General features: G+C 36.1%; 1 protein-coding gene across 1 annotated transcript in view; it reads right to left on the bottom strand.

Moving 5' to 3' along the window:
* Positions 1 to 27,372, bottom strand: part of NEGR1 (neuronal growth regulator 1) — an 844,861-nt gene that overhangs the window by 461,244 nt on the left and 356,245 nt on the right. Inside the window, exon 2 of the mRNA XM_047084322.1 lies at positions 22,704 to 22,936. Coding sequence (XP_046940278.1) covers positions 22,704 to 22,936 — 233 coding nt within the window. The remainder of the gene's footprint in view (positions 1 to 22,703; positions 22,937 to 27,372) is intronic.

The following is a 27,372-nucleotide window of genomic DNA, read 5'->3' as shown; positions in this document are numbered from 1 at the left end:
ATTGGCACCACCCTAAGAAGAGTAATATTATTCTATTCATTTTATTTTATTGGAATTCTTTTTCAACTGTAAATATATTAAACATTTTACAAAGGAAAGCTAAGACAGTATGCTGTTAGTCAGTGATATTTCTTCAATGGATTTGATTAAAATATACATTGACTCACAATATAGCAATTTTCTCAGTAGTTAGATTGGTATACAAAGTAAAGAATTTGGTAAGAATTTTGTATTGCAATGTTTACTAAAATATGACTAAATGGATTATAGTGGAAAGAGTTTTTGTTAGGAGACAGATGATGTCCATTTAAGACCTGGCTCTATTTGCTATCTCTTTGATCTGCAGGAAGAAATTCAACTTCCCTGCACTTTAAGTTTTCATATTTATAAAATAAGAATATGGTACCCATTCATTGGTCCACAGGGAATTGTTATAAGTAATGTTAGTAAGTTGGCGGGTGTAAAATACTTGTAACTGTAGGCATCAATAAAGCTAAGGAAGGGACTCTAAGTCCCATGAGAACAGGGACTGTTTGGGGGACATCACTACCTGAAGAAACTGAGGCCAAGAAGTACAAGATTACTTAGCCAAAGTTATATGGGTACTAAACAGCAAATTTAGAATTAAGATCTTTGTCTCTTGAATATAGTCTCTTTCCACTTACAGTAGTATTTCTCAAAATAAACAGGCATATTAGAGAGAAATGAAAGGGTTAGTATCAAGTAAGTTTGGTAAAAGTTGAATTGAACAATAAGAAATGTAAAGCACCAATTTTGTAGCTGGCCTTTAATTTGAGCCCCAGTTCTGCTATTTCTCATTTGTACTGTTTTGTACAATTTGTTAAACCTACAGGACTTCCCCTTCCCCAATTTACCTGTTCATAAAATAGGGATACTTATAATATTTACATTTTATTGTCTTTGGGGTTGATTAAATGTAATATAATAAGCACTTAGCACAGAGTGTGGAATATGGTACACACTCAAACAGACACAACTGATGTATTAGTTGTATGGCTGCTGGGACAAATTACAAGAAACTTTCTGGCTTAAAACAACAAAAAGCTTATTTTTCTTACATTCTGTAGGTTACAAATCTAACACTGGTCTTAAAGGGCTAAAATCAAGGTGTAGGCAGGTCTGTATTCCTTTTTGAATATTCTAAGAATTAATGCATTTCCTTGTTTTTTCCCCCCAAATTCTAAAGGTTGCCCTCATTCACTGGTTTATGGGCCCTTTCTCCATCTTCAAAGCTAGGTTACTCTTCACATCACATAATTATGATCTATTTTTCTGTCCTCCTCTTCCATTCAAGACCCATGTGATTAGAATGGGCCTACCCAGATTAATCTAGGATAACCTCTCTATTCAAAATTCATCTAGTAAGCAACCTTAATCCCATATGCAACCCTAATTACTCCTTACCAGCAAGGTAACATATTTACATGCTTCAGGGATTAGGACACAAACATCTTTGGAGGCCATTATTCTGACTACCACAGACACTGTGATGAAAAATTGCTCTTGGAGAATACTATACACATTTACTATGTGTATGTTTTACAGGGGAGTATAATAATCACAGTTTTTCAGCCTATTTGAGACCTTTTTTATTGCAGACCAGTTTTTGGAACTATTACTCCAAAGAATATACTTTAGAAAATGATGTATTCTGGGGTGGCTGGGTGACTCAGTAGGTTAAACGTCTCACTCTTGATTGCAGCTCAGGTCATGATCTTATGGTTCATGGGTTCAGGAAGCCCCATGTTGGGTTCTGCATTGATAGTGCAGAGCCTGCTTGGGATTTTCTCTCTCTCTCTGTCTCTGCCCTGTCCCACTCTCTTTCTCTCTCTCTCAAAATAAATAAATAAAATAAACTTTAAAAAATGATGTATTATACCATACTTCTACCATACTCTCTAGAATCTATTTGTTAACAATGGACTATGTTTTTATATATGAGTATGAGTATACATTGCATATGTATATATAAATGCTATTAGATTGAATATCTTAATATACTTTATAATAATTCCCAATTTCACTCTCTGAAATAATTTTCTCTGTTTTTCTGACATATTTTTAGTGCTAATTATAATTGTTTGATACATATGATTCACTGCAATTCTGCAGAGGAAATCCTTATCAGTTTGAATAAGTTTAAAGATACACAAAAGACCCTAAATTCAAATATTTCTAGCCACATATATTTACTAAAATATAGAAGCAATCCTTTCTACATTACATTTTCCAGTCTTATTTAAATCAGATGAGAAACAAACAAAAAAAGAAGTCTGCATGATGTCACTTTCTAAATTCATTGTGTGATATTCCTGTTTTTCTTGTTTCTGGATTTCTCAATCTTAGAGATTAGATTTTGAAGGATAAGACAGTATGTTAAAACTGAAAGAAGATCCAATGCCAAATGATATGCCTTCATCAACTGATTAGAATATTTTTTCTATTCATTTTGCTCTGATTTTATTTCCAATTATTTTCTTTATAGTTGTTCAGCAGTTTCTAAGCTCTTATAACAAGGGAGTGGATGGCACATACACACAAAAGGGGAAAAAAAGCAGAGCTGACATTCCTGAATTTCATTATTTTACAGTTATTAACACATAGTTACAAACTCTGGTGACACAAAATGTTTCTTCTGAAGAAAAGGGGAAAAAAACACTGATAACTAAGTACATACCCTTTGGTGTATGCAAGAGAAACAATATATTTCCTGATGTGTCTCTAATCCCTCACTTGGTATAAACTCCTCTGTGAAGGGTTGATCACAATACCAACATTCTCTCCCATTAACATAACAAATGCTAAATTTAAGACAAAGGCATTCTAATTTCAACAATATGAGAAGATTGTGAGATATTTCTGGCCCTTGAGACTGGAGCTTATGGTCAACCTGGAATATGACTCATAGACAGCAAATGTGAGTGAGAATTAACCCTTTCTGAACAAATCCACACTACTGTCTGTATCATGTAAAGAGACACTGGCAGGGCACTCAAAAATGCAGGACCCTGGGGTCAGTCTCACAGTAGATAGACTTCATCCTTGATTTCCATAATCAAAATTTTGGTGATTGTCATGTTAATGCATGTTCATCCTTATCTTTTTTTGTTTTGTCTTCTACTCATATTTTCTTCCACGTATATTTCACAGAAAAAGGTAAATGAGGCACAACATTGCTGCTGTGAATGAGCAAATTAACTGGAAATACCACTTTTTTCTGGATTTCCAAAACATGCCAACAAAGTTTCTGTAGGCTGTAGTTTCTCAGTAGACATGATAATGTAAAAATAAGATTCATAAGGAAATCTGACAACCTAACCAAAAAAGAAACTAAACCAAGCAAATACAAATAGATATATAGTTTATCCCCATTAATCAGAACTTTTGGAAATCCATGAAAAATGAATCTATAGAGGTGTATGATCTTTACATAAGTAAACACGTGCTTGAAAAATACTATACTGTGGTTTTGTGCTCCCAACTCCTCTATTAACTTCAGAGTATGGGAACATCTGCTGATGATATGGTAAAAATCCAAAAAATGAAAATCAGATGCTCTAAATTATTACCATGCATCTGATCATCCCAACTTTCACAGGATTTTAAGTTCCATGCTGTCATTTGGTGTTGTCACTCCCATTTACCATTAAATGTAAGGCCCCTCTGTCTTTCCTATAGAAATATAGGTGTGCTTCTTTATTCTTCCCATCATTTGACACAGTGTCTAAATACTACAGCACTACTGTATTTGGTCATATGGAAAGATATAGGTCTTCATTGAGAATAATTTTGCAAAGCCTCCTGGTGAGAGGTAGGAATTGGGAACTTCTGCAGTCTGGCTGTCTGTCTCTCTCATCACTCTTTCTCTTTCTTATTTATGCCATAGTATCAACAGTTTTGCTTCTCTTTTGAGTAGTTACACATAGAGACCCATGCTACTATCATTTTTCTATGAAATCAGAGCCTATTACTATCTATTTTAACTGGTGAATTTATTTGTTCTTGTGTTCTTATTTTGGATTTTGGTAATGACTACCAATTTGTATATAAAAGTCTTTGAACTGCTATTAAGTATTTTCTCTTCCTTTAGTTGACACCAAAAGTTTTCCCAACAATATGGTCTGTAATTAATCTGTCATTATGCAAATTGGAAGCCACACTATATATATATATATATGTGTGTGTATATATATATATATGTGTGTGTGTGTGTGTGTGTGTGTGTGTGTGTATATATATATATATATATATATATATCTTTGTCAGGCTGGGAAATGATTAGTCTAAAATAAAAAGGTTGGCAAGAATCTCATTAGTTCTAATAAAGTGGCTGGGTGGCATTTTAACAAATTTAGTTTTGACAAGAAGCTGAAGTTTCACTACAAAGCTGAAATGTATTTTTCTATGTTGAGTGGTCATCTCTCCTCCAAAAGAAAAAAGAAAGAAAAGAAATAGAAAACAATAGGAAATTAGAGAAACGGGCAACTAATATTTAAAAAGATTCTGTTTGATACCTCTATTAAATAAGAAGTTAGAGCAACACAAAAGAGGAGAAATTGAGGAGTTTAAATGAATCACTGATTTTTTTTTAAATGTTTATTTATTTTGAGTGAGTGTGCATGCGAGCAGAGGAGGGGCAGAGAGAGAGATGGAGAGAGAGAATCCCAAACATGTTCTAGGCTGTCAGTCCAGAGCCCAATGCAGGGCTCAATCCCATAAACAATGAGATCATGACCTGAGCTGAAATTAGAAGTTGGACGCTTAACTGACTGAGCCACCCAGGTGCCTTAAATCACTGATCTTTTCAACAGACTATAAACGTACATTAAGGGGCGCCTGGGTGGCTTAGTCAGTTGAGCATCCGACTTCGGCTCAGGTCATGATCTCACAGTTCGTGGGTTCGAGCCCCGCATTGGGCTCTGTGCTGACAGCTCAGAGCCTGGAGCCTGCTTCAGATTCTGTGTCTCTCTCTCTCTGCCCCTCCCCCACTCACACTCTGTCTCTCTCTCCTTCAAAAATAAATAAACATTAAAAAAAATAAATCTTTTTAGAAGACCTTCACTACAATGGATAATAGCATCATTTATTGAGTACTGACTCTGTGTCAAGTACTTAACATATTTCATCTTTTAATTCTGAAAGTAATTCTATAACATAGATTTCATTATTTACAAAGTCCCAAGAGGATTAAGTGTCTTAATCCCAAATTCACACAGTTACTAAGCGTGAGAGCTAAGACACACGTTCAGGTCAGTCTTACTCCAACACATTAGCCCCTTCCACTGTTGAAGGCCTGTAACAACATCACAATTCTGGAGAAGCTGTTTTCTTTACAAAGCATGGTTCCAGTAGCTGACACACATCAGCTCTGACAGCATAGATTCATTATGAAAATATTTATTAAGTATAAATAGAACACATTGCCTGTCCTCATGTGATTTACATTTTAGCTGGAAACACAGATATATTAACCACTAATGGACTAGGAAAGAATAGTGAAAAGGGTCAAGGAGAACTGAGGGAAGGCGTGGTTAATTCTAATTGGAGAAAAGGGAGAAGGTTCAAGAAAGAACAAGAACACCTGCAGTGGTATGAAACACCAGAGTTCTTTAAGGGGTGCCGGCAGGGTAAGGGTAGGCAAAGAAGAGAAAAGGAAGACAGAAGGGATTATTTCACTGGCAGAAGCAGACAGAATTTGCTTGCTATTCTGGCTGTACTGCATATTAGAGAGAGAGCTTCAAACTCTAATCATTTACTTAAAAGCCTATTATATACTATTTGATGTTTCCATCCATACATCTTTATTAATTGGGTAAATTAAAAAAAGCAAAGAAAGTATGAAATGAAAACCATAATGAATGTTATTAGAAACCAAGAGTCTATATATTCTTCCTTAAAACCATCAGGAATGTAAGCAATGCTCAATTCGGGGGCAAAGTTCCAGGTGGTATGGAGATCCTTAAAAAACATACTCGTTCATCATGAAACAATGAAAATATCAGGTCAAAATATCAAAACAGGGAGATTTTTCAGTCCCAAATGCAGAGTATTCTTTTCATCAGAGAGTCTACTCCAAATGATAGACCTAGTATTTGATCCAGCCATACGTAAAGTTTTCATGCTAGGCTCAAACAATGGGTTCCCTTGGGGCTGTATGTGATGGAAGATTTTAGAGTATTTGATTGACAATAAGAGTCCAGGAAACAGAGAAAGGTAGAGGTTGGTGTAACATTTTCTTCTTGGTGTTTTCTATGTATGTATGTCCTCTGTGTCTCTAGCTATATATATGAATGCTCTTGGCTGTATGTGGTACTCAGAGAGGACTGACAGTGCATTGCACAGCACCTGGCATCCATGGCTGCTCATAAATATCACTATGGTGATGACATGGAATGGTAAGTACTGAAGTGGGACAAGAAGAGGACTCAAAAATTATGCAGCAAATTAAATCAAACTGGTGCATTCAGTTATCTTTGAATAGTAATATAACATTTTAATAATAAATATAACAAACAACACCCATTCTTTCAGAAGGTGAGGAACCAGAAGGCTGACCCCTACAATGATCTTAAAGGAACAAAGCAGGAGACAATTTTGCTTCTGTAATATATAGCTCTTCCTATTTGATTAATTCCACATTTAAAGCCTTAGTAGGTTCCAAGAAGACCCTGTGAATTCAAAGTGTCCAGGGATTCATACATTCCCTTCTTTTGATCTTGATAAGGCCACACCGATTTTTTTACTATATGCAAATGCAAAAAGTAAGTCATGTCATACTTTGGCAGCAGTGAAAGTGGATAACAAACCACACTTCAGAAAGCACAGATTGAGTTAGGTTGCCTTTAAGGGAGATCTAACTGCTGTGTACTGTGAAGTTAAAAGAGGAACATATCATACTGTCAAAGACAAGTGGGCTGTGTGAACTGCAGGCTCAAAAGCCTCACAGTAATCCCAACCACACGCCAAGTCTCAGAAAGTGGGGCAGTGTCTCCTTTGGAGATGGGGGTGCGGGAACACTCCAAGGTATGCAAAGCTGACAACTCTCCACAAGAGAGGGAAGAGCCGCGTGGAATGTTTTTTGCCTTCAAATAATTGTTCACATGCTCTGCAAGTCATCTTCATTAGCTAAACAAATACCTTTGAGAGCAATTTTTATTTGTCCAGATCAGACTTAAAGTGAGTATTTCCAGGACTCTTTAGGAGGTCAGGAGCTTCAGGGGTAAATTTACTTTGAAAAATATACTCAGCTTTTCTGTTAAAAATGCTCTTTTTAAAACAGAATATGGTATGTTGCACCTAAAAGTTTTGAGTATGCCAAACCTAAAAGAAAACGAGTGTTCTCCTTTGGGTTGTTATTCTGACATTCCATTCTTGGTCACCCAAACCCCAATTCACTAATATACTCAAAACCTGACTCACCTCACTTCATTTTGTTGTTTGTCCAGTAAAGACTGTATAACAGGCAAAGATTGAAGGTCAAGTTTATTGATTAAAATCCAAAGCAATGAAGTATCTATTAAGTGAGGGTAACTGACTCTCATGTGGCTTAATCCACATGGAATTTTTCTTCATGAAGTGATTTTGACAGAAATTAGCAACACTGTAAGAATTAAATAACACAAAAAAGTTTCTAGATACATTTTAAAATTAAAATGCTCACATTCACAAGTTAAACATCTCTACTTCCATGCTGTCCCTCCCATTTCTACGGCATCCATACTAGTTCTGAGAGCCTCTGTAAGTGTGGACTATTACAGTAGGTTTCCACCTGGATTTTCTTTCTCAAGTCCTTACACCATAATTTTGTTTTACTCAAATAAAAACTGAAAAATCTGTTATTCTGCTTTTATTTCCCCCTTTTAACTGAGTCTGTACTGGTCCCAAAAGATGCATATTGATTCACTAATGCCTCAGGCTATATTATCCCACACAATATTTGAAAAGGATCATTTCATAGTAATGCTAGATAGCGTTAACATGATTATTACACAAATTCATCAAACAACAGTGCTTTTTGTGGATAAGCTGGTGACAGATGTTACCAAGTTCTCCATGGCTGACCTTCTTTCCTGGCTTCTTAATGCAAATGTCTTAACCTACTTTAGTGTCAAGAACTTTAAGAATAGGATAAAAGTGATAGTTACTCTTCCCAGTGGAAAAATATTAAAGAGCACCAAATTTTAGATATACTCCCATGGGTTTTATGGTTAAAGAATCCCTTGGGTTTAAGTCATATCACCTCGTTTTAGCCAGTGAAACAGCTATTCTACCGGGTAAAAAATGTTCCTCATAAACAAACAAACAAGAACAAAAATGTCATACCACATCAGCCAAGGAAGCCTGTGTCAGCGTTTGAGCAAATGTGTTATTTAAAAATCTCAAGTCTATTTTGTCAATCCTGTGAATCGTTCGTTCATCATGTCTTTATACACGTAAGACTGTGTTTCAACCATCACCAACTCCTGAGATGGTGGAACCGGATGGATAACTCTGAAGTTTCCACACGATGACACTCATGACTGCTGTTTCCCGTGGCAGCTTCTTAATCTGGGGAAGCTCCCAGCCGTGGCTCCCCAGGGCCCCCTGCTTAAACTCTCGGCAGCTGCTCCTCTCAGCATTGAATGGCTCCAGTCAGCAGTCGAGCCCGGCAATTACAGTCTCCTACAGCTGCTCCCCAAGAGTCCCATTGCTTCTCACATGCTCAAACAACCTCCAACAGCATCTTGATCTCCCAGCAGCTGCACATTTGAGCAGTTCTTTGTCAGCATCACTTCTAAAAGATGTCTCATGGCAATGCTCTAATGGAGCCATTCCCCCAGTCTGAAGAGCTGGTCCTGTTCCCAAACAGCCCATCCCCCAACCCTCACTCCACTTTATGGAACAAGACAATATGGTGCCATACTTCTAACTGCTTCTTCAGCACTTGCTGGGTCTTGAAGTAGCTTCTCATTCAGTTCTGAATGATTTATTGTGCACACAAAGAAGAAGTTTCAAGCAGTTTCCTAGAGCTGGCTATCACTTCCTGCCTTGTAATCAAACCACAACCCTTCTATGTACCAACTACTTCACTCCAAAAGTTAGATATGACCTCCATTGAAAGAGGGTCACCTCCTTCATATGCACCCTGGGTGTACCTCTGTCCTAGCCCCTACCTAACTTTAGTGCATTCATTTGCTTCATGTTAGTATTGCCCCACTGATTTGTGAATTCCTTGAAGGGAAAAACGAATTCTTATTTGTGGATATTTGTTTTCTAAACACCTAGAACAATGCTTAGCATATGGCAGGTGCTTAAAAATGTACCTAGGTTGCATTAGAGGAAGTGTCCAAAGTCAGGTAACTGGTTTACTAGAGAAGAGTCCCAAACTGCTTTTCATTGGTTTCCTCACAAGGCACAGGTGCAGCTGTAAAAATCAAGACCCAGAATATTGTTGCACAGCTCACAGCTCCCAGGGTAAATATACAACCCCAGTTCTGTATCCTTTTTTAGGTTATTTTTCTTAAAGTTACAGTCTGTGTGAATAATGAAAGACTTCAGTTTCCACTCGTGCCATTGTGTATTTGTAGCTCTAATATTCATTAAAGATGCAACCGAAATGTTAATGATAATTGCACCCTAAAAGCTAATAAAGAGAAGCCCAAGGCTCACATAAATGCCAGCATTTAATAATTATGCATACTTTTATCTTTTCTCCTTAATCTATCTTACTTTCTGAAAATTAGTTTAGTAAATCTAAGATCCCAATGTATGTGTAATTAATTTCAAAATTTGTTTTTAAATTTGTTTTTTATACTCAGGAATGAGATATATTTTTTCCAGAATATAAAGAGGTAATCATCATTATATAAAATGGTTACCTATATAGACGGTAGAACTTAAAACATACCTCTTGAGAGTAGGAAATGCTTGACATTTTAGGGGGAAAAGTTTTATCAGTCAAGATCCAGCCAGGAAAAAAGAAACCAATTTAAGCATTTCAAAAAAAAAAAAAAAAGAGTTTTAATACCTCTTGTTTATACGGTTGATAAAGAGCTAAGAAACCAAAGCATGTGAAAGTGAAGAAGCTCAGATTTTAACAGTGAGAAGCCACTAATAATTCCTACATGCAAGTATCATTATTAGAGCCCAGAGATTGGAACCGCTCATCAGGAGCGAGATCCACAACATGGGACTGTCTTGCATGAGCTGTGCCAACTGGAAGACAGGCTATCCAGTGGAAGCTGGAGTCCAGGAGGGGAAAGGCTTGCAGGAGATGCTGCCTGAGGCAATGGGAGAGGGGGACTAGCCTGACTTCTCCCTGATTCCCTTTCTGATCCCTTCTCCTCTGGGTGAATCCTGCCAGGAACCAGAAAAAGGGACAGCCTGAGAACACACCTACAGTGGTCAGCCCACTCCATTATACAAAGCGTAGCAAAAGAGTGCAGAGAATGGCTCTGAAATCAGTAAGGCAGAAATGACTGCCACCATATCTTTTCCTTAACTTTAGGTAGCAGTCAGCTTTCAAAAAAATGTAGAATCCTAATTACTGTACCTCAAAACTTTAACATCGTTATACATTGATCATATCTTTTTCCATGAAAGATTTCCACTGGAAAAAATTAATTTTATTAATATTTTACAACTAACTATTATCTATGTTCTTACATTTATTTTATTTTTTATTTTTAATGTTTATTTATGTATTTTGAGAGAAAGAGAGAGTGAGTTGGGGAGGAGCAGAGAGAGTGAGAGAGAGAGAGAGAGAGAGAGAGAGAGAGAGAAACCCAAGCAGGCTCTGCATTATTAGTACAGGGGCTGGATCCCATGAACTAGGAGATCATGACCTTAGCTGAAATCAAGAGTCAGATGCTTAACCAACTGAGCTACCCAGGTGTCCCTCTATTATCTATCTAATGAAAGTCACTGGGATTAATGACAGCAATCCCAATTATGTCTTACCTCAAAAAAGGAAAGAGGAATGGATGTACCTATGCATTATCAGGTCACTGGAAAAGGAATAAGGTAAAACCTATTAAATATCTACTCTGAATCAGATACTTTGAGAATTTTTTCATATGTCTAACTGTATTTTTAAAGAAAAATTTCACAGCAATACCAAGAGTTACTATTTTTTTACTTTTCAGAGAATGAAAATGGGCCTTAAAAAGATGGAGATACTTAATCAAGTTCATATACTTTATAAATATCAGAACTGGATGTCACCTGAAAAGTGTCTAATCCCTATCCCACACTAAACTACTTAGGAGAATACTGGTCCCAACTAGTTTCAAAGAGAGAAATAACCCAAACCATTATTGAATGAGAAAAAAAAATCCAGAGAAATTTTTTTCTGGTAACTGGCTACCTTGTACTTCCAAGGAACTTCACTCATTCATTCTATTGTGTATTCAGTACTTATTTTAGACCCAATTACTTGACAGCCCCTGTCCCATTCACTGAGGGTATGGAAGTAAGATGGACAAAATTCATACTTTCATGGAGCTTATCACAACCTGCCATGCATTGGATAATTAAGGCATGTCTCTATCCTTTCTACTAATTTAATAGTATCTCATTCTGAGGTGATTTTCACCCCAGCAGTCATTTGGCAATGTCCTGAGATATTGCAGGATATAACAATCAGGAAATGCTACTGGTGTCTATTGCATCGAGGCCAGTGTTTTAAGTCCATTCAGGCCTTTATCACAAAATATCATAACTGAGTGGTTTATTAACAACAGTCACTTATTTCTCACAGTTCTGGGGGGCTGAGAAGTCTGATTGTATCATCAGCAGATCCTTTGATGAGGACCCACTTCCTAGATAGCCAAACTTTCATATTTACATCCGCACATGGTAGAAAGGGTGAGTGGTCTCTGTGGAAGCACTAATCCCATTCATGAGGGTTCCACCCCTATGACCTAAGCTCCTCCCAAAGGTCCCACCTCCAAATACCATCACACTGGGTACTAAGTTTCAACATATGTATTTTGGGGGGACACAAACATTCTCTAGCAGCCAGGGATGCTCCTAAACATATTACAATATGCAGCCAATTCTGTCTATCCCAACACAGACACACACACACACACAGAGTAATTGTATGGTCCAAATGTCAATGATGCCAAGGTTGAGAAACCTTGTTCTAGGTGTATAAGAAGATATCTTTATTTTTGAGTGTGTGTGTGTGTACTAGTTTTCTAATTGCTAACATAAATTGCTACAAAGTAGCTGAAAACAAATTTATCTTAAAACAAATTACAGTTCTGTGTGTTAGATATCCAACAGAAGTCTTTCTCAGTAAAAATCAAGGTATCGCCAGGCCTGCATTCCCTTCTGGAGTCTCTGGAGAACCCATTTCCTTACCTTTTTCAGCTTCTAGAGGCTACCCATATTCTTTGGTTCATGATCCTCTATCTTTACAGACAGTAAGGGCAGGTCTAGTACTACTCATATATCACACACTCTGACCTACTTCCACAGACGTCAATCCCTCTGATTCTCTTCTACCTTCCTCTTCCACTATTAAGGGCCTTGTGGCTTCGTGGGGACCACCTGGATAATCCAAGATGATATCCCCATTTTGAGGTTAGATGATTTGCAATCTTAATTCTCCTTTGCCATGTAATCTAACATATTCACAGGTTCCAGAAATTAGGACATGGTCATCTCTGGGGACCATTCTGCTTTGGCCTAAGGAAGAGAACATGTGCAACTTTTAGCAAAGTTATTTGCACAGAGTTGGTACTGGATTAAAGTAAAGGGACCACACAAGTATTTTTTGAATTAAAGTGAATTAATCATAGATGTCCTTTGAAAATGGGCTACCTTGAAATGGAAGGGTCATAAGCAGAGGGAAGACAATATGCATGTCCTGCCTAATTCTGCACTGATGAATAGGGGAAGCCGTCCCTCCTCAAGTCTTCAATATGTCATTTTAAAACGTGTCCATCCACCGACTTACTCAAATCAAAACCTAAAATAATGAGTGAAGTACCTGAGAGAAAATTCTAATTGTGTTATTCTTTTTAAATGTTTTAAAAACGTTAACTCCTTAATTTGTGTGGCATTAGGAATCCTTGGCTATAATATTTATAGCTAACTTTGTCCCATATAAAGTATTTTTTCTCAAAATAACATTACTATATCTATCTATCTATCTATCTATCTATCTATCTATATCTATCTATATCTAGATATGCATACATTTATGAATGTATATATACACACATATCTATATCTAGATAGATATGTGTGTATATATACATTCATAAAATGCTGGTATCCCATTTATTATTTTTTCACTACAAAATGCAATCACTATTCTGCACTTGTAAAAACATGGGGATTAGCAGAGGATAAAGATGCTATGACCTGGAATGGAAATAAGCAACCTAAGTCATGAATGCCTAACTAATCCTTTTAATTTAAAATTTTTCCTGTTATGTCAGCATTCCTGATGTTATGCCCTAAAGATAGCATCAGTACATTAAGTCACAGCTTAAACAAAGTGACTGGCTTGAAGCCAGGGAGAAGGAAGTATGTACATATGTACAACCAATAAATCTCTATTGGGTCCCTAACATTTGTCAGGCAATACTGGTGATACTTTCCTGGATGGCTGGGAGTCAAAAAAGGATTAAGACTCAGTCCTCACCCACGAGGAGTTCACTGAGGTTCTTACTGGGAGTCCACACATAGACCAAGGGGGTTCATGAGCATCTTGCTCATGTAAAGTAGTTTGTAAAATGTTCATGGCATGTACAATTTTCTAGAGACCAAGTGTACAGGTTTCATCCGATTTTCAAATGGGTTCATGACTGCAAAATGTTTAAGAACCACTGGTCTGGATGCAAAACTACTAGCATGGGTAAGAAAGCTGTGACAGCTTTCAGGTCCTACCTTTCCTAAGTCCCTCCTGCTCCCACTGGATCACTAACCAAAAGATGCTAAAGGGATGGGAAGTGAAGTGGTGTGGGGCAGAGGGATACAAGGACACAGAGTCACTGTATGATTCAACTTTGCCGCCAGCCTTAATTGCTCCCATTTTCTTCTTGGCACTACACATAATTAATTCTTACTGTTCTGCTACAAATCATAAGATAAACAATATCATTAGCAGATTCAAATTTTCTCCTCTGCTAAATTTTACACATATAAAGGTTATAAAGGAGTATGTCATTTAGAATTTAATGAAAACAGCAAGTCCTAATTGTCTTGGTAGTAATTTCTTAACTACCCACATAATTTAGGGAAGTAAACAGTAAAATTATTTCATAGATCAAATCATTTTGCAATGACTTCCAAGAAGACAAATTGTTTCACCAGAGTCTTATGTATTTTCAGGGTTCCTGAAGATAAGTGGACCAGCGAAATCTTGGTAATCTTTTATTTATAGAGAGATTTTAATACTGATAGTGTACATTGCATTGGGATTTGACATGTGTTACTTACATAGTTATTTTATTTCTTTTTTAGGAAAAAATAAAGATACTCCAAGATAAGCAACAGATATAACTATTATGAAATGTAACAGACAATACACAACTCAGAATTACAACCAAGAAAATAAAAATTTCATCAGCCTGGGCTTTGAGATACTTACCAAACTATGTGTTTCAAGAACTAGAGTAAATATCCATTAATTGTTGAAGGGACTTTTAAAGGACATTAGATCTTGCTTAAAGGATTAATTACTTTAAAATATTGTCTGGTTTTTTTTAATGTTTATTTATTTTTGAAAGAGAGAGCGTGACCATCGGAAGAGGCAGAGAGAGGGGTCGGGCAGAGGATCTGAAGCGGGTTCTACGCTGACAGCAGACAGCCTGATGCGGGGCTCAAACTCACGAACCACAAGATCATGACTCGAGCCGAAGTTGGATGCTTAACTGGCGCCCTGTTTGTTTTGTTTTATTTTTGTTTGTTTGTTTGTTTGTTTGTAACAGAGAGGGAGGCAAACCATAAGAGACTCTTAGACTCTTAACTATAGAGAACAAACTGAGGGCTGCTGGAGGGGACGTGGCAGGGGGGCAGATAGGCTAAATGGGTGATGGGCATTAAGGAGGCCACTTGTTCGGATGAGCACTGGGTGTTTGTTATATGCAAGTGATGAATCACTAAATTCTACTCCTGAAGGCAGTACTACACTTTATGTTAACTAACTTGAGTTTAAACAAAATCTTGGAAAGAAAAAAAAAACATATATGGTCAAATTGCATTTTGAAATGTGCATTACCAAAAAAATTAATTAAAAAAAAAACAAGTACTGCTTTACTCAGTCTCAAAATGACTGATAAATATTGTTCTGCCTCTTGTACATTCAATTCTTCGATATCCTTTTATTTAACACTTGCCAATACGATTCAAAACGTAGAAAGAAAGACAAACTGTGGCAGAATTACTTTTCAACAACACAGACCCCAAACTGTACAATCTTTGGACTTCATTGCCCCTGGCCTGCCACACCTCAAAAAAACATCCAACTCGTGAGTAAACCAGAAGTACTAAAGAAGTACTTTCCTTGGTGTCACAATTCCTTAGTCAGCAAAGATGCTTATTTAAATTCCAATATTGGTCCCCTTGCACCAGCTATGAAGCTCAGTGGTTTCCATGAAAGTTCCTTCTGTAGAAGAAGGGATGACTCAGCTGGAAGCAAACAGTGTGCAACAGCTACCAATATTATTTTTCTGTCATTCTTACCTCTCTCTCATTCGCAAATGATAGCATCTTGAAACTTTATTAGAAAATGCCATCAACTTAATCATTCCCTCTGTAAGCAATACACTATGGATTTCTGTACCATTTTGATCTAATACTGTTCTAATACAAGATCTTTTATTGACGATACACAAAACTTCATGTACTAATTTTTGGCTAGGAAAATATGATTACTAAACTTGAGAAAACCCGTTTCAAAAAAACTATTATTCATTGAAATTTACCTTCTCTTTCTGCTACTTCTTTTACCTCACATGCAGAAAAATGATGGCCAAAAAGACTTTAAAACAGAGGATAAGAGAAAAAAAGATTTTCTAAAGATTATAAGAGAAAAAGAAAAAACAAAAGAATATTCAGGAAAGAAGATAAATGTCTATTCTGAAAGAAGTGCCCAAACTTGGGTGCCTGAGTGGCCCAGTCAATTAAGTGTCAGGACTCCTGATCTCAGCTCAGGTCATGATCTTACAGTTCATGAGATACAGCCCCATGTGAAGGCTCTGCACTGACAGCATAGACCCTGCTTGGGATTCTCTCTCTCTCTCTCTCTCTCTCTCTCTCTCTCTCTGCTCTTCCCCCACCTCTCAAATGAGGATTTCACTAAAAATGAGTTCAATTAACCTTATTTTTAATGGACGCTGGTAGTTAAATCAATAACCTAATAAATGCCAATACATTCACAGATAAAAGTAAGGTGATGGTTTCCTAGAAGTTCGCCTGATACACATGACAATGTAACCACAGTGATTCTAGCCAGACTGGAATTTCTGAAAAGAAAACTAAAAATATCCACCAGAAAAAAATGCATTAATTTTTAAAACTATTGTGTAATATTCGCTGCCTAAAAAACCTTATTCCACATAAGTCCAGATGACTGGACGTGAATTTGTCTGTGAAGGTACACTTGAGGGAACGATTTTACAGAATTCTAGATCACAAATGACACTGGAAGGACTTATTTTTCCAAAGTTTCAGAAATGAAGCATAATTGTTCTGTTTAGATTCCAGATCTAAAAATAAATCTCAAAATAAGTAAATAAACATTAAGAAAAAAGATGAGTTCATGGATACAGAGATGATAATTGGTGGTTGCCAGCAAGAAGATGAGGGGATTGGCAAAATGGATGAAGGGGGTTAAAAACCACAAATGTCCAGCCATAAAACATATTCAGTCATGGGGGTATAATGTACAGCATGATGACTGCAGTTAATAATATTGCATTGCATATTTGTAAGTTGCTGACAGAAGAGATCTTAAAAGTTCCCATCACCATAAATAAATGTGTAAGTATGTGTGGTGATGTATGTTAACTAAACTTATTGTGGTAATCATTTCACCATATTTACAAATTTTGACTCATTATATATTGCACACCTGAAAATAATATAATGTTTTATGTCAATTATATTTAACATTTTTTAATTTAAAAAGACTGTATTTTATATCTACTTTATCTTGTAAGTATACTATGAAGTTACATTCCTTTAGTTATAGCTAAAGGCTCTTCAGATGGGATAATGAAGCCTCATTATGTTAAGGACCATTTTTAGTGCAGGTGGTTTATTATTTGTTTATATGTTGAAAATTTTAAGGGTATATATTTTAGGTCTTTGTCATTTCTTTGTATTTGACAGCATGTCCAAAGTTGGGTTCCTATGTATAATCTGAATATCCCCAACAAATATAAAAAGAGCTTAAATAAAACAGAGTGGGGGCCAGTCTGAGGGCCTTCCTGAGCCATCACTGCATTCAAGAAATGACTATTTTGACATGTGTGGGCTCTGTAAGAATTTTCCTAGTGCTGATAATTTTTCTTTGGTTTCATTTTGTAGCTTATTGAAAAATTTTGAAATGTTTACTGTTGCAGAACATCGACCTGAATTTTCTAATGTATGTGGTATTTTGAACATGTTTTTACTATCATAGCTCTTTCTCCCTTTGGGTCTTTCAAGGAAGGCAGGTCTATGATCTGTAATGCTGTGTTATTGCCCATCAGCTCAATGTGGAACACAAGTGTGGTGTCTTTCTCTTCCACTATGTACCTTGTCAAGGCTTTAATATTCATAAAAGAATGTTAACATTAGATTAAGATGTGCTGGTCTTTAAAGAATACAGCTCTATACTTGTGGCCACATGGAATAATTGCTCTCCAGATACTCATTGGCAAGTCTAATTTTGAAATATCTGTACCTGAATTCCTATTCAAAGACCTTCTGAGAGAAATAATATTTGCGGAGGTTTGATTCAGAAAGGCTAGGTCCTAAAATTTACTTACAGATTAAGGTAATAATCAAACAGCTATCTCCCTGTTATTGAACTGGCATCATACTGAATTTACTTTCAGATGTTTAATTTTTTTCTTTACTTCCCTGTACTTCAGGTTATATTGAGAGGTGTTATAAGGAATGATTCTCTGAATGAGCACTGTGAGTGTTGTACAGCTGCTGTTGAGATGTTCCTTACAGCTCACAGTGGTTCACTGGGCTGATTCACAGTAGAAACGTTGTTCCGTTCTGAGTAACAGGATCAGGGCACTAAGAAATGTAAGTGTCAACTTTATGAGCATGGAATGAATAACTAATCCTGTTTCTCTCTGTGTACTGGCTGCTACAAATATCAGAACTAAATTTTTACCAAGCTCTAGAATTAGTTAGAAACCATGACATAAATTTTATGTTCTAACCTCACCAATGACTGCATCCTACTCCGCTTACCTTATCTTTTGCCTCCAATTTCTCCTATTTACCTTGGTGTACTAACTACTTCTTTATAAGCCTCTTTAAATCCTTTCCGATGTAAAACAGAATGTTTAATAATAAATGGTGTTTGAATGTGTTGTCTTTCCATTTTACAAAGGCTTTCTCCAAACAATGACTAAGCCAGAGGCAAGGGGCTAATACTGTCATAGTTTGGGATCTTTGGGAAGCACACACTGAAATGAGATGGAGTTTATAGTGCAGGGTATTTATTAGGAAATGCCTTTGTGATAAATCTCTGGAGAAGGAAGAAGAATGAGATGGGATTGAACAGAGCAAGAATTTCAGCTGTAGAGCTGTTCAACAGCTTCAGCTGTTCTGGAGCCAAAATGGCTCATCAGAGTTATCCTACTTTAGGCTGAAAGGGAAGGGCCTTTATATCCCCTGCATCAATCAGTCCTCAGATATTGGTTGCTTTAGGACAAGGGTAAAGTGGCTTTCTATAGCTGAGGTGATCCCTGAACGGTCTGATCATTAAATGCTATAAAAGCAAACCCAGCAGCTAGAAAAGCAAACCCATCCCTGAAAAGGGAAGTGTGCCACCCCATCTATCACAAATACTCCAGGTAAGCCAGATAAGCTGAGGAAATCAGAATACCCTGGAAAGTTAAATACCCTCAAGAAGGTATTTTGGCCATAGAATTATGTGCTAGTCAAATAATCTATTCTACCTAGAGAAAATCTAGAGTATATTTCCCTGAAAGGGCACAGGTGGAGGGAGAAACATTTCACACATATGTAATGTGTGTGTGTGTGTGTGTGTGTGTGTGTGTGTGCATGTGTGTGTGTGTGCGCGTGCACGCGCTTAAAGGGGCTTAAAACAATATACATTTATTATCTCAGTTTCTGTCCAGGTATGTCTTAGCAGGATCCTCTGCCCACAGTCCTATAGGCTATAATCAATGTATGGGCAGGGCTTATTATTGTGTGCATATGTGTTTAATATACAGTAGGTATGAGTGTCTATTTTGTGCTATACACAACCTAGACTTTAGACTTGGACTCGAAGTAGAAGCCATCTCCATCATATACTCAAGTGTGCAGCATTTACATTTCATGATTCCTATCATTACAGGATTGTACTAGGGAACTCAAGCTTCATAGCAAGTCTTCCAGCCTTGTACACTTTTACACTCATGAAAAAGAAACATTATGCTTAGTAAATTCTTTATCACATGATTTGAAACACTGGACATTTAGGTAGCTTTATCAGTGGTATATTATATATAGGCAATCAAAATTTTATCTTCTTACTGAGTCTATTTCTATGCCCTTGAAGTAAAACTCCAATTCGCCACATTCTTCAAATTTCATGAGTATATACATTGTTCAGCTAAGTTGATGAAAGCAGAACATGGAGATAAACACAACAGACCTGCAGACTATATACTGAAAGGTACTGCTATGCACAACTCAGTTTTCACTGTGTTCAATGCAAGCATGGTACAAGTGGTATGGGATATTTTTCATACCTAAATAATATTTTCCCTTGCAAATCTTCAGTGTTTTGTTTGTTTGTTTTTTGTTTGTTTGGTTGGTTGGTAGACTGGTTCAGGTTTTTTTGTTTTCATTTTTTTTTGTTGTGTTGGTCATCTTTTTGTTTTTCACTGGTAGAGACCTTAAGATCTTCTGGTTTGAGTCCTCCTCTTTCAAATGTGAAAACTAGAGTTTAGAGAGGCTTGATAATCACCCATTTCATGAGAGAAAACTCAGGATTGGAATCCAGGTTTTCCAACTCCTACTCTAGTGCTTTTTCTCCCCCATTGTTCCATTCACTGGTATTAATAGCTCTAAGAAATCAATAGCACTGACAAATTTCCCATGCACAATGTCTGTGTTGGCAAGATATCCTTTCTATTATCCCCTTTCTAAAATGATTTTTTTAATATCCCTGGAGCACGCAGTTGCAACAATTAAAGATGAGCTTTGTTTTTACTAGCCAATGTGTGTGTTTGACATCAGTGATTAATACAGTCTTCTCTCACTTGCTATGTTTCTTTATCTTGGTGAATAAAGACTTGACAAATTGTTAGGCAAAGAACATATACTTCAAAACTATTGAGATATACCTGAGTAGCAGACAACCTAAGAAATATAAAGACTGAAGAGAGGGGCACATCAGCTTATTCTCATTCATCAAGAGAAAATGTAGCTTAAGTGGGGTTGACTTTTTGTGACATTTATTTAGTTCTTGAATTGACTGACAAGCCTATTAATGTATTCCCTGAACTTTATTAATGTAATTGGAAAACTGCCCACATGTCAATCAACTTCTAATAAGTAATTATGTTCATAAATACTGTAAAATTATTAGCTTTTAATTTGACCCAAACACATACTCTCAAAACTGTAACATGAATTTTATTTTTCTAGAAGAACAAAATATTCTAATAAAGCATTGAATATTGGCATTCCCACAATGCACTTCCTAAAATGGAATTTAAAAGTTCACCATCATCAAATGGCCAACAAAAAAGAATGCAATAGTAAGGCATGTAACAGTTTAAAAAAATCTGTATGATGTGAAACAGTCTATGTAGCATAAAGTTATGAAGCAATCCTATGAAAATTAAACATGTGCCTGGGCACAGCTCATATAGCCAATAGTCTGGCTTAAAAATACAGTGCTACTATGGAACAAGAGAGAATGGAAAAAAAGAAAGAGGGGTATATTTTAGTGTCTAGAAATACATCACTTAAACCTATTAAGAACCAAAATGACTACATCTCCAGTGACTCAAATATATTATTACCCAAGTATACTTTTTTCTCATGTAATAAAAATCTTTTGCAGTCCTTGAGGTAGAAATTCAAGTCAAAGGGCACAGAAATAAACAAGAGAACAGGATTGGGCTTAGATAACAGTAGAAATGTGTTTTTAACTTGTAATCCCATGCTGGTTTCTGAAGCTGGACCAACTCCTGCCCTCTAGCATCTCTGGATAATCTCTGAATAAAGATAGACTTTGGTGTAAACTTTATTCTATTCTCATATGATTTTAAATAAAGAATATCGCCACAGTGTGCAATGTTCTGTAATAAGAAAAACCATTGAGGAAATTTACAGACTTGTTTGCCTTATATTTGCCTCCTGAAAGTTAATTATTTAACTAATATGTTTAACCTTTATCACAAATTTAAAATACTTACTAATAATTGAAGTTGTATTTGAATTCAGGTTTACCTCTTTATATGAGGAAATAAAGTTCCAGATGTAAGTTAATAAAGTTCCAGATATAAGCCATGTACCTAAATTAATAGTTACAGTTGAATATTTGAACGATAAACGGAGAGATAACACAACTAACTTGCTCACTCAGCTTTCCTATTAGGAATAAAACATGCACTCACTGGCACCACATTATCATATAATTTGTTATTAATTTTACTTAGAAATGCTGCAATGTCATTTTGAGATCCACAGCCTAATATTTCTATGCAACAAACACATGATTAATCTGTAAAGCACAAGGAAATAATGTAAAAGGGCAAGAATATACATTTTCTATTCTACTAGCATTATAATTGCATTTTTCTTGAAAAGTATTTATATTGGGGATAAATATGCTCTTACATTTTAGTATGCAGGAAAAATAAAATAGCTTGATGATTCAGTTTGTATTTGGAGACTGCAAGTTAGCTAGAATGATTTATGATCTTCTGAGAGTAAATCAAAGTATAAAGCATTGTGTACCATGTTTTTTCAATAACTCTATATTTAAATAAAGTAATTCTAGAAGTCTGTTTCTTTCCATTGTGACTTGAATTAATGTAGGCAGAATTTGGATTGAGACAGAGTGTTAGCAGTCTGGAGGATTACTTTTAAAGAGTTACTATATATATATATATGTATATACATATATATATATAATTTTTTTAAAGTTCTAATATTTTAATGTATCCATCATGAGTTATCAAAGATTAAGTTTAATGTATCAATCATGGGTTCTCAAAGATTTATTGACGAGGTGACTCAAAGGAAGATACTGAGTGAATCATACACAAAAAAATCATAATGTGGTGTTAATGGATAATTTTTGATCTTGGCAAGTCGGGATTTGTACATCTATAATAGCCATTACACTTAATGGAATCTAGGAAGATAAATCCCTGAAGATAATGACAACATATCTTTCAACAATGTCAGTTACTTCTGAGTCATTCTGATATCTAAATATTGAACCCTGTTTTAAGTACAGTCCTTCACAATATAGCAGTTACAGAAATGCGTACCTTGTACAGTTAGATGCACCTGCATTGTCCTTGGTGTATGTTGAGTCTGAACAGAACACGTGTACGGGCCATCGTCTGTCACATCTACATTCTGTATCTGGAGGCTGTAGTCTCTTTTATTCAATGTCGAAATTGAAACTCGAGGATCCACTGACCACTTATCACCTCCCGCAAAAATAATACTTGACCGGTTCAGCCAGGCACCCTTTGAAGCTCCATCTTCCAAATAACACCTACAAATTACCAGAGACAGAACACTATTAATCAAAATGAAAATGAAAGACAACGTTATCTTTGCTCCGAGTGTATGTCCGTATGCTGAATTATAGTGCTGCATCAAATGCAAATATCAGACAGTAATGCAGAAGATACGAACATATGAACACACTGGTACATCTTCCATTCCCAATGTAAACGTGAAACAATGCCTGCATACGGTTTTCTTTTGTTTTAAATGTGTGTGTGTGTGTGTGTGTGTGTGTGTGTATGTGTGTGTGTGTGTGTGTGATGACATGCACATGTTTTAACTTGAAGCCAGTCAAAATCCTTTTTCATTCTCTCTGGATGATGAGTAAACTTAAATTAAGTTAAAATAGTTCAAGTAATAATTTTCAACATTGAAACATTTTTTTTCTTTGAAATTATAAGAAGTAGAAAAAAAGGTCCATGAGTTGGCCTGTTTTAACCAAATCCAATTCGAATATAATGCACTAGATACTAGATAGAAAGCATAGAATAGTACCATATCATGTCAATTTTTTAAATTATGCATTTGCAGAGTGGTAAGCTTGTATTCTGAAACTATAAACTGCATTTTACTGATAATATTGCTCTTATAATTAAATGAGACAAGGCTTATATGGTATGTTTAGTAGCAAATTCTTGCTGTCTTTTCAATAAACTGACCATACATAGTCTTTCTAGGAAGCATTAATTTGTCCAAGAAACATTTACAAAGCATCTACCATTTAGGGATTTACACATGATATTACCCTTGCTCTCTAAAACTTTTAGTCTGGTAAGGAAGCTAATCAAGGAAATCAATCAATACTATATACAGAAAGAATATTTTATTAAATCAGGCACAAGTTACAAAAGAGTTACTTGACTCAGAAGGGGTATTGGGGGTATAGAGAAATGCTTTATGGAACAGGAAATGCCTGGAATAAAGGGTAAGGAACAGGAGACATGACATTTAGACAGAGGTCATATGTGGGTAACACCAGAGGAAGGTGAGAGAAAGTTATACATTTCAAGGAAGTACAAATACACATGGGATATAGGGTAGGAGGGGTGAGAGATGAAATTGGAAAGGTAGACTAGAGCCAGATGATGATAGCAAGCCTGATGACAATTAGTGGATTTTCAGGCCAATTTTGATGCCATTTATTCAAAGTTGTATTCTACAACAAGATTCAAAAATATAGCTTTGTATCTAATAGAAGTCAGACATCATGATTTACAACAGAAGGAAGCTGTGGTCATATATCAGTGAATTTGCTGAGGCCTGGAATTCTATGTTTCATCTTGAAAACGTTCTGATACAAATTAAACACTAGTTCTCTTAAATGAGTACAAAGCACAGCCACAGAATGAAAATACACATACACCGAAATAGTTTGACAGCATTTCTACAGAACACCTTGGGGGATTGAACACAGTGTTTGAGATTGCTACAAAATTGCAAGCTGAATGCAACAGGGTAGGCTGCTGCCAACTGTATAAAACTAATCAGTGGGTGAAAAAATAAGGAACAAGGTACACTGCAGAATCTAATTTGCAGGCAGTTTCACCATCTACAGAATCCAAACTAGTAAAGTCATAAAGGTCATTATTAATTGAAAAGCTTTTCCTTATGTAATTAATGAAGAAAATAAAACTCACCTTAATGACATAATTAAACAATTACGGTATATTGTCATTCTTAATGATATGTAGAAAAAGGTAGAGGGGACATATTTCCCATTTCAAAAGATCACGTGTCTACATGTATTGGGTAGAACTGAATTACCACTACTAGGACTGTGATCATTACAATGCTTGTATTTAATATATGGGCTCATCAAGTGTTGATTGTGTGACCTCTGTATTCATGGCCTTCCCACATAATCCTGTCTGGTGCTCATTACATACCCTGTGGGGTATGGATTGCTATGTCCAATTCATCACTAAAAAATAAATTCAATGTTTAGGTTAAATGACTTGCCCAAGCCACACTATTAGCAGGTGACAAAGTAGAATTCATAATCAAGTCTTATATTTCTATATTCAATGTCCTTTCCTCCTTAATGTAGATCAAAGACTTTTAAAATAGGTTTCAGAAATGGAAAGATGATCAGAATGTTGTAGAAATTACTGCAAGTAATTTCTTATTTACTAAATGTGACCAACTGCTTAACCTGTCCTATTCTAAAGGAAGCAGAAAATTAATTATTAATGGGTATTTTACCATGAAAGTCTGATTTAGAATACTCTGCCCGGCATTTTCCTTTCCCTTGAGGCAGGAACAGCTTTACTTTTATTTGGGGAGGTATCTGGAAGACCACAGAGATTAACCGGCCTTTAGATACTAAAGCTTTCATAGACCAAATCTGGGTTATAACTCCTGGTCTTAGCATAAGCACTACTCCTCTGCTCTGGCATATCAGGGATCATCAAAGAACAGAATTCAACGTCTACACTGTGAAAAATGAAAAAGGAGCTTTTTATGTCTCCTTGCCTGGGTAACTATATTTTATAATTGTTATTGGTCCCAACCCAAAGCTTTTCAAGACATACATTAGGAAAACCCTTGAATGACACACACACACACACACACACACACACACACACACACACACAAAACAAAACAAAACAAAAAAAATTTGGTATTAATTCCTTGGATTTCTGTGGAAATATTCTCAAATTACACTATTTAGCTAAAATTTAAATTACTAAAATTACCATAAGTGGAATTCTACAAATTGGGAAAGCAAGACCTAGGAATGGCATTCTATTTCATAAAATCATAAGATATTTATATAAAATATGTATAGTTTTAAGGTGAACTAGGAGATAATTATATCAAATATATGAAATTGGTCAAACACACACGTTTCCTTAAGAATTAGGACTGTGTATTCTTCCTTTTTAACATATCTTTGTTCTTCACACCCACTCTAGTTTTGTTTTGTTTTGTTTTTTGTTTTCCTTTACAATAGAAAGAGATACTGCCTGACATGTGCACACTGTATTAGGAAGAATTCTGAAAGGAAGGAAGATATTCCGGGTGTGGCAGAGTGGGGAAGGTATGTAAGGAGGGGTTAAAGAAGGATGAGAAGTGATGATAATTTAGTTTTGCACTCCTTGGACACCAAAAAACATTTTCTGTGTTAAGAATTCTAATGTCTAAAAATATAAACATGTTGGAATCCTGACCTGTACAAAATTTGTAACTTAGGTAGGATGATAAAGTATACTCATGAATAGCCATCATGCAGAATAGTAAATGAAGATATAATAATTAAATTGTTGTAATTGGATTATTACAATTGCCCAAGCATCTCTGGTTTCTACCCTTGACTCCTCTAGCATGGTGTATTCTTTGTACAATAAACAAAATGAACTTTTTAGAGTTTAAATGAGATCATCCATACCCCTTCCTATTTCATTCATATGAAAATTATAATCCTGACAGTGGTCATGGATCTTATGGAGTCTTGTCCCTTGATGCCTTCCTGACCTTACCAGCTGCCACTCTTCTCCAGGTTATTCTGTTCTAGTCTGTGGTCCTCTAGCTGGGCTTCCAACAAGCCATGCATGCTATTGCCTCAGGAAGTTTGCATTTGCTGTTCTGTCTAGAACTCTCTTCCCCCAGATATCTGCATAACTTATTCCCTATCTTCCTTAGGCCTTTACTCAAGTTCCTATTAAATAGAAAAATTAGGGGTGCCTGGGTGGCTCAGTTGGTTAAGCATCTGACTCTTAATTTCACTCCAGGTCATGATCTCAACGGTTTTTGGGACTGAGTCCCACTCGGTGCAGAGCCTGACTAGGATTCTCTCTCTTCCCCTCTCTGCCCCTCTCCCTACTCTCAAAAATAAATTAATTTAAAACATAGCAAAAGTAACACCACTATTCCCAACACTCTCATGAAAAGCATTATCTACTCAATTGATGGTTTATTTTCTGTTTCTCCCTGCTAGAAGTAACATACAGGGCCTTTGTCTGGTCACTTCTGTATATTCCAGGGGCCTACGTATAATTGAAAATAAATATAAATACTTGTTGAATGGATGAATGAAGGCAAAAATTAAGATACTTTTAGAAGAAGAAATAATAATATGGAAAAGTGTATCAAAATTTCCCAAGGGCAACCTATTTGGGAAAGCAAAGTCATGCCCACATTAAGTTATGATACCATATAATTAAAGGCAAATATATGTGGTACAAACAATAATTGCTATACGATCTATAGGATGACTAAGCAATCTGAGACAATGAGTGGAAACCAACCTCACTGAAGAGAGTTAAGTGGTAGGTCTGGGGCAGAAGAGAACTGGGCTTGGGGCGCCGGGGTGCCTCAGTTGGTTAAGCATCTGACTTCAGCTCGGGTCATGATCTCATGGTTCATGAGTTCCAGCCCCACATTGGGCTCTCTGCTGTTATCACAGAGCCTGTTTCAGATCCT

Source organism: Lynx rufus, unplaced genomic scaffold, assembly GCF_022079265.1.
Source record: "Lynx rufus isolate CCGP_SWC_20201006 ecotype Redwood Valley unplaced genomic scaffold, mLynRuf1.p SCAF_2, whole genome shotgun sequence".
Classification (NCBI taxonomy): Eukaryota; Metazoa; Chordata; class Mammalia; order Carnivora; family Felidae; genus Lynx; species Lynx rufus.
This window is presented reverse-complemented; position numbering and strand designations above follow the sequence as displayed.